Source organism: Accipiter gentilis, chromosome 30 (genome assembly GCF_929443795.1).
Source record: "Accipiter gentilis chromosome 30, bAccGen1.1, whole genome shotgun sequence".
Taxonomy (NCBI): domain Eukaryota; kingdom Metazoa; phylum Chordata; class Aves; order Accipitriformes; family Accipitridae; genus Astur; species Astur gentilis.
The window spans coordinates 5,045,760-5,055,157 of record NC_064909.1 but is presented as its reverse complement, the minus strand read 5'-3'; the positions used below and the strand labels follow the sequence as shown (position 1 = coordinate 5,055,157).

The following is a 9,398-nucleotide window of genomic DNA, read 5'->3' as shown; positions in this document are numbered from 1 at the left end:
CTATTTTATTAAATCAGTAACATCAGGCCATGGGCTGTAGTCTGGTATTAAAGTTCAGGAAAGTGCATACTATTCAAAAAGTCAGACAACTGCATCCTCACAAGCTGCATTCTTAAGCTGAAGTGTTACTGATGGAGCACATATTGGAAAGAAAAAGAACTGGGACTGTTAAATCACTTGTAGAATGAGTACACTAAGAAAAGATGGACAGAAACGTTTTTATTTTGCACAAGTATAGAACAACATAAATGTCTTGACACCTTTGAGCAAGGTTCCTTAAACCCCAAGGTACATCCATGTGTTAATCAATGATAACTGAACAAGCAATAATAAGACAGATAAACAGACCTCCTAATAGTGTTGCTCAAATAAATTAAAGTAGAATATTTCTGAACAAACAATACTATTAGTAGATGCTCTTTTTTCAGTCTACTTCTGAAGTGATGTCATCACTGACTAACTTAAAAAGATCACTTTTTTCTACAACTAGGTACCCTCTTTTAGACTCTCAATAAGAAAACAGGCAAACTGAATGGCTGGTTTTTTTGAAGGGGAGCAGTAGATATGTCTGCTCATGCAGTACTGACTAAAGATTGAGACAGCAAATCTTGCACAGACAGAACAGATAAGAGATCTGTCTGACAGTCCACTGGAATTTCATTTGCTCTGCAGACAAAATAACAAGGTTGCTTGGAGGTAATCCAATAAACTGTTCCAACAATTATTAACAGAAAAGATTCAAGAAATGTGGAAAAACAGATTAAAAAAAAAAAAAGCAAGTCTGAAGGTTTCAAAATTTGTTCCTTTTCAACACTGTCATTAAATGCCTGAATCTCCAGAACCTTGCTGACATTACTTAAGCTTAAAATGAAGGCTCAATCATAAAAAACCCTCTCATAAAACACGAATGAGATCCAACGTTATCCTCAGTCGAGGAATATCAACATTAAGCACTTTAACTTCCACTCTTTCTCCAGGACCTAACCCAAGGCTTCTTCTCTTCTTCACTTTAGAAAGTTTTGCTTCTGTTATGTTTCGCACTGGAATCAAACCTGCTTTTCCCACACCAATATCAACAAAAACTCCAAATGGCGTTGCATTTTCAACTTTTCCAGTCAGAACAGTACCAACACTTAAGTCTTCAAAGCAGACTATGCTTCTCTTGAAGTCAGGTTTATCAAAATCTGTTACAAGAAACAAGAAACAAAAATAAGACACCACAGAAAAAGCTTGCGTTATTTTCTAAGGGTTGTTTCCAGCTAGTTATTTCTAATTAAGAAGTCATCCAAGGTAGCTCTAAGGTCCCAAATACTGCTTCATTACATTTTTTAAATAAAGACCCACCTGTGATGAACAACCGATTTCTTGTATTTTATGAATAACTTTAAAAGACTATGATTAATGGAGTAATAAGTATAGTGAACTCCATGTTATGAAACTATCACAAGAGGATCAGAAGCATGTAGTATATTAGCTAGTGACCGAAAGATTCTTTACATTTTCTTGCAACTGGGGAGAAAAGACTTGAGGTTACTCTTACTTGAGCTACATAAATTATACATAAAATTCTATTCCTATACAAATACAGGAAGGTGAATACTCGGTCTCATCAAATACTAAAGAGAAAAGTCAACAAGGCACTATGCTTAGGCTTGCTGTTCATCTGCACCATGACATCACATGAACAACTGTTTCCCATGATATCACACAATAAACTGCTTCTTTGCACTGGCAACTCAAAAATCACACACAACGTGATTATAAGCAGGTAATATCCCGATATATTAGAATTCACATTCTGCATTTAAGGGCATAGATAGATCTTTTAAACCCTCTTGTCACTTGCTTACCACTTTCTGCTCCTGCAGAAAATCCTTCTGAGCCTTCTCAACAACTTCCCTTTCAACCTTTCCCTACTGCTTTTTTACCTTTTCCAAAATACAATACAACTGAGATTTTCCAGAGAGCATTACTGAAACAGGATTGTGACCATTTTCTTATATTCACCTTTGAGAAATAAAATACAGCCTGAAAAAGTTTATAGCTAAAATGTACTGAAAATCTATCAGTCTGTAACTTCACCAGGCTGTGGATCTGTATTGGTTTGTGTGGCAAGGTTTTGGTAGCAGGGGGCTACACGGGTGGCTCCTGGGAGAAGCTGCTAGAAGCTTCCCCAATGTCCAAGAGAGCCAATGCCAGACAGCTCCAAGACGGACCCGCCGCTGGCCAAGGCCGAGCCCATCAGCGATAGTGGTAGCACCTCCGGGATAACAGATTTAAGAAGCGGGCGGGGGGGTGGGGTGCAAAATGGCAACTTCAGCTAGAGAGAGGAATGAGAATATGTGAGCAACAACCTTGTGGACCCCCAGGTCAGTGAAGAAGGAGGGGGAGGAGATGCTCCAGGCACCGGAGCAGAGATTCCCCTGCAGCCCGTGGGGAAGCCCCTGGTGAGGCAGGCTGTCCCCCTGCAGCCCATGGAGGTCCACGGTGGAGCAGATCTCCACCTGCAGCCCGGGGAAGACCCCACGCCAGAGCAGGTGGGTGCCCAAAGGAGGCTGTGACCCTGTGGGAAGCCTGTGCTGGAGCAGGCTCCTGGCAGGACCTGCAGACCCGTGGAGAGAGGAGCCCACGCTGGATGGAGAAGGTTTTCTGGTAGGACTTGTGACCCTGTGGGGGGGACATGCTGGAGCAGTTCATGAAGAACTGCAGCCTGTGGGAAGGACCCACGTTGGAGAAGTTCATGGAGGACTGTCTCCCATGGGTGGGACCCCACACTGGAGCAGCGGAAGAGTGTGAGTAGTCCTGCCCCTGAGGGGAAAGGAGGGGCAGAGCCAACATGTGATGAACTGACCACAACACCCATTCCCTGACCCCTGTGCTGCCATGGGGGAGGAGGTAGAGAAAATCAGAAGTAAACTTAAGCCAGGGACGAAGTGAGGGCTGGGGGGAAGGTCTTTTTATGATTTGGTTTTATTTCTCATTATCCTACTCTGATTTGATTGGAACTAAATTAAATTAATTTTCCCCAAGTCGAGTCTGTTTTGCCCATGATGGTAATTGGTAAGTGATCCCTCTCTGTCCTTATATCTCCACAAGCCTTTTGTTATATTTTCTCTCCCCCATCCAGCTGAGGAGGAGGAGTGATGGAGCAGCTTTGGTGGGCATCTGGTGTCCAGTCAGGGTCAAGCCACCACAGGATCAAACCCCAATTGAGTACACAAGATGGCAAATGCAGCAATAGGCTTTGAATGACATCAGATTTTCTACTGCAGGAATGTACGTAATTGCTCAGGTCCAAAATGGTTAATCCTTTTGTAACATTATATTGTACAGTGGTACTTCAATGAAAAAAAGCAACTAAACAGCCAGTCAGGGCAACAAGCACAGGGAGATTTAGAGGAACGATGGGAATCTTTTTATATGTTTGCAAACCTGTTCCCGCCCCCCCCCCCCCCCGCCATCCTAGCAGATTCATTACAGTTACCTGATTAGCTGTTCAACTTTAATGTTAAAAAGACAATTTCTTGCAAGAAACGCCTTGCAAACTTTGGCTAGAAAAAGATTTTTAAAATAATGTGATAAAATATACTATTGTTTTCCTTTCCCCAAATAATTCTACCCATTTTCCTTTGTACTAAAATTATTCAGGAAAAATAAACAACATAGAAATTCAATTAAATTTAAGATGATACATAGGAAAGCTACTCTTTGTCCACAGTTCCCTAACGTCACATCTCTACTGTTGGGAACAACAATGGAATTGAATCTTAAACCAAGATTATTTTTTGAATCAGGGTAGGGTACAAATCATTCAGTCTGCCCGAGCCCTGTTAGATGTGATGCATTTCCTCATTGACAGTCACTAGCAGGGTTACAAAGACAATGAATTACAGCTATACAAGACTACTAGGCTGCCTACTCCAGTCACGGAATCTGTCTACAGTAATACTGAACGTACTGGATCAGAAGGATGTTTCCACTGAAGAGTCCCTTTTGGGTTTATAACTTCATATGTGAATAGTCTATCCTACTGTAATTTAGATGTTAGACCACCAGAACAAATGGAGACAGAAAATACACATTGTCAAGATCACTATTTATAAAATAGGCAAGGAAACTACTAATGAACTGAAAAAAGGGGGACAGAAATGTATTTCTTTTAAGCATAAGTTTATTATTCGTTATTATAAGCCTGCATCTTTGCTGCCTACCTTTATCTCTTGCTGTCATAAGAGAATCCAGCTGTAAGTTTCATTAAACAACAGCACCTCCCAGATGTTTTACTTCATTGCTTATCTCATCTTTCTTCCCTTCCACCTCAAACTGTTAAGCACTACTGCAAAGTTTTAACCAAGGTAGGTCACGAGCCATGTGCTCCAATTACACTTTTCTCCAGGAACTAGTGCAATAAAAGAGCAGAACTACACACTACTATGCCACTGCTCCACAGACCTTTATTACTACTGTTTCAGCTTGGTCTCAGCATTCCCCTCCATGGTGGAGAGCCAACACAGATTTAATCAGTATAGAGTCAACATATTGAAACTATTTCGTTTGTTAACAGGCATACAAGCCCCTTCCCACGGCTGAAAATGCCATGATTTAAGACAGGATTCACACTCTTTACCTACTGAGCTGGAAAGAAACATCTGACTATGATATAGCCTTTACCTTGCCTGAGAAAAGAAATAGAGTTACACATCCATGAAAATCTACAACTGACTTTAGAAGAAGAAAACATGCTGTTTTAAAACTGGTATGTAGAACAATCAAACTGAGATTACAGCCTTCAAAGCAAAGGTTTACCTGTTCGAATGTCAAAGCCTTCAGGCTGAGTCAGACCATCAATGATCAGCTGCAGCGTATGCACCGTTGTATTTAGCCTTTTGGCTGTGCCTTCCAGTCCTTCCTTTTGAATTACTGCATTTACTTTTTGCTGCATATCTGATTTTCCTATGTCATTTGTGTTTCCTCCAATGAAAGATAAAAACCTGGGAAGTTCAAACAAAGACACAGAGAGAAGTTTGTAACATCCTTCAGTGGAAACTGAACCTTTGCTGTATTTAGGGGGTTTGTTTACTCTTGCATTGATATATGAACAAAACTTCTGATAAAAAAATATGAACAGTGAACAGTTTCCCAAGTGCATATCCTCTCAACTCATCATCAACAACTCTGAACTCACTGATCAGAGACATACATGGATAAAGTCTATCTGTATTCAAGTATCTCCTGGAATAGATTACAAAATTGAAGCAAAATTTCAAAATGTAAATCGCTTCTCAGACTGATGATTTCATCTCATGCTAAAACAAAATATGATTATGACTGAAAGATGCCTTTTACAATGAAAGTTCCCTAGAAATAAGTGAGAGTTCTATAATACTGTCATTTTTATCATCACTCTCATTCAAATTAAAATGAATGGCAATTTATTAAAACAACAATGAACATTTAAAATATTAAATTAATATGAAGAATCTTTAACCAAATTTGAGAAAAACTTTACATGAAATACTTCTCTTGTCTATGAACTTCATGATCAAGAACAATTAGTTTTTTAGAAACTAGGAAATTATCAAGTCAAAGTAGTTACACAACACAAACACCCTTATCCTTCCCTACTGTCACATACATACACACATTGCAGATTGAGACAAATTTGTACTGGCATCTAAAAAGGCTGAGAAGAAATACTTTAAAACAAATATATCTTGATCTGGGATCTCTTTTTTTTCTTAAATAAATGAAAAAACCCAAACCACCCTAACTGAGGTTTTTAGTTCAGCAATGTTGGCACGTATGCTGAGAAGCGCAGAGACTAGATGACAAAAATTTACATGCAGACCCTACTCCTTATTATCAGTAGTGATGCTTTAGACAATGTTTACTTGCCACTGAATAAATGTCCTTATTTTACTGAAGGATTTAAAAATGCAAAACAAATCTTTAATAGATATAAACCAATGAAAATGAGGATGCAGCTCATAGAAGCTGAGTCACATTATACTAAATAAAGCAATTTGTCCTTTTCTCAGTAGACACTTCAGTTGTGTCCTGCTGCCCTGCTCTGCATCTCACCATGAATAAACCTCATCTCCCCTGCTTTATCATAGCCCTTATTGTTGGAGGGAGGCACATGGTTTTTTGAGTGTTTTCCACCACAGCAGACAGGTAGAATTATTGTCCCTGGCCTTCAGAGTCCAAGTAAACTTTCCTTCCAAATTCCTAAAAGAGATCCCTCCTTCCTGTCCTTATCCTACTTCACAACAAGTGTAAAGTACAAGCCACAAAAGAAGTGCTGACCAGCAGGTTCATGCCCCGCACTTGGGAGTGGTGGGAGACATTCCAGCTCCATAAGAAAGCAAAAGCCCCTGGTACTCATCCCCGTGCCGTGTCCTGTCCTCCCCCCCCGCCCAATCCTCCAAAGCCCCTAGTACTCATCCCGCCCCCCCCCAAAAAAACCCCAAACCCCCAAACATTCTGTGCTTTTATCAAACCTGAGTCTAGTATTTCTTTTGGCAGGAGACACAGTGGGGTTTTTTTGTTTTCTTTTTTTTAACCTGAAGAATCCAACTGACATTACTCAGGTGGTGAGTGGTAAAAAGCTATATGCACTGAAATACAAAATTAAATTTCTTTTTGAGAAAATATAAATAGAAGGAACATAATTAAAGCACTATCTGACTTTCAATAAATCACAAAATTCATCTTTGAGCACAAAGGCAAATCCTCACTCCAAAATGTCCACTCATTTTGCCAAAAGGAGGACATCCGTTAAAATTGGCTGTCAGGACTTCCACTTTTTTACTGAATTCAAGTGCAAGCATGGCGATTTAAGTGGACTATTAGCTCAAACACACAGATTTGCACTTAATAGTGACAGATATAATTCTCACGTTAATTTTCTTATTGCATACAGATCTTTCATGTGGCAATGTATGAAGAAAAAAATTAATAAGGATTCAGTGGATGATGCTGGTTTCAGGGTTTACTGAATTTTGCTTTGATTGCATTTCAACTTTTGACATCACTTTTTAAAGTAGTTTGAGGCAGTTTGGAAACAAAGTAAATATCAAAACAGTTGCCACGTTGTTTATAATATTAAATATAATTTTTTATTTTCCATAAACTAACAACAAAACACTACTCCTACTCAAATACCTTGTCTAATAAGAGCCTATATATCAAAAATATGAGACCTACTATGAAGCCATCTTCTGGTGGTCTCAAAAGAGCACTAAGACTGGTTGGATTGATAATACTGAAACTGCACGTAGGCCCAGGCAAAGTGCTCTTTACACGGCTCCTGGGGGCTGCTGGCTGCTAACGTTGATGGATGGACAATGCCCTACCACAGCACTAGTGACAGGCGGCAGCTGCCCCGGCTTTGACTGACGTGCCAGATGTAACACGACAAACCTGACCAGCCTCATGACTCAACCTTCTAAATAATGTATGCTTTACCGCCAACCCCTGTAAACAAGTTTGCTGACATTCACATACTTGGCTTTCTTTCACTCCAAATGGAAATTCAGCTGAGTACCTCCAAGTAACATTTTCTCACCATTAGGATTTCGCAGAAGCACATTCACTTTGTAAATCAATAACAGGGTGGGTTTTGCTGCTAATAAGTGCAACCGCACGGAACACCCACTGATGTATTAAAAAAACCCATTATGTACAAAACTGTCGAACGTGTGGATAATGCAATCAGAATGCACGGTGCTACGTGCAGGCTGCTGGAAAGAAAACCAGCCTGAAACAGGACACAACCCAGGTGCCTGAGCCCTCAATTACTATTCATGAAAGTTATTTCGCTGCCCGCTCCTTCCTCTGCCTCCCCCATCCTCCGGAAATCCCAATGGAAGTATTTATCCGATATTAAAAAGGATTCCTCATCTACACAAGGGTGGTAGGTTTGGGCCCTATGTTATCAATTACAGTTGTTTAAATAACTTATTAACATGGTTACTGCTCAGAACAAAATTTTGGCTCCACCTGAAGATGACGCTTAAACACATGCCCAAGTCTAAGTACATGAGAAGTCCCGCTGACCACAGCAGAATTAATAACATTCTATGAATCAGGCATTTGGTTAAGAGTATTTCAGAATGCCAAGATATATTCTAGGCTGAACAGAGCACTGTAACAAGGTACACCGTGCACATATACACAAAAGAAATAATCTTTAACAGAAACAATATATTTCTACTTTAGAAATTCTCACCTTTTTAGGTTAGGTTTTGGTAAATTTCTTGGTGATTACAGATGTAGTTTTTAAGAATACTGTTGAATCTAGTTATATATCTGATGTATCATTTTCACTCAAATGAACATAGCCTAAGGGCACTTAGAATAATAATAAAAAAATCAATATAAAGCACAAATCTCTGACTGAACAGTCACGCATTATACTGCTCATTTCTGTTTTTAAATGTCATTGCTAAGAACAAAGTTAAATGTTTCCTTATTAAAAAAGCAACCCAACAACTTACTTTGAGAGTTATTTCAAGGTCAGATAAAAAGGATATAGTTGGTAATAAGGCTGGGATATGGCTATGGGGGGAAAAAAAGTTTCCCTTAATATTACATATTTTGATCTTCATAATGTTAAACTATCTCACTACAATCTTTGAAATAGCTCACTTACCCAATCTGTAAATGAGAGTTCCAGCTGCACAACATAAGAACATGAATGATCTATGCAAAAATGAAAGCCCTTCAAGTATTTTCCTGGCTACATATGTGAATTAAATAACATGTTGCAGTAGTTCAAGTGCTGTGTTTATCTACTAGAAAGATAAAACCTAAAGAAAAGTTAACAGAAATGGAAATGGGAAAGATGAGATGTTTTTTCTGAAGTGAGGTCATTCTTATAAGATATACTATCCTTATTTCCTCAAATGTTTAGTGTCTGAGTGAATGGCGAACTTTCTGTTCAAGGCACATCAACTCAGATAAAAGCTGCCAGAGTTTTAGGAGAGTCAGAACAGAGTGAAATTTAGCTGGTTTAGAGACTTTGAGTTTTATGGGTTTGAGATTTAGAGAATACTCAGAAACCTATGCAACCACCGTAGTTTTAAAAGCAATCTTTTCAGTCTTACAGGACCTGCATAGAATAGTCATGGCTAAATCACTGATGTTTTTATTTAATACATAATTTCATCCATCTTACCCAGATAAAGAAAGAAAAGTAGCATAAATGTAACAAATAAGCACATCATGTTCACTTAACAAACACATCTGCACAAAATTATAGCACAGCCTTTGCAATGCTTAAAAGATAATGCAAATTTCAGTGGAATGCAAAAAACAGTCAGAAAAGACTAAAACTATTAAGTCTTCTGTAAATTTTTACGAAGTTACTTTAAACACCCCAAAAAAAGCTTCTTCTA

The 9,398-nt window shown here is 38.9% G+C and overlaps 1 protein-coding gene across 5 annotated transcripts in view; it reads right to left on the bottom strand.

Moving 5' to 3' along the window:
• Positions 1–211: 211 nt before the first annotated feature.
• Positions 212–9,398, bottom strand: part of SRBD1 (S1 RNA binding domain 1) — a 134,682-nt gene continuing 125,495 nt past the window's right edge. For all 5 annotated transcript variants that reach the window (XM_049833474.1, XM_049833473.1, XM_049833476.1 and 2 more), the window contains 2 exons: positions 4,807–4,991; positions 212–1,184 (listed from right to left, as the gene is read on the bottom strand). In XM_049833474.1, the coding sequence (XP_049689431.1) occupies positions 895–1,184; positions 4,807–4,991 (475 nt within the window). In that variant the 3' untranslated portion in view covers positions 212–894. The remainder of the gene's footprint in view (positions 1,185–4,806; positions 4,992–9,398) is intronic.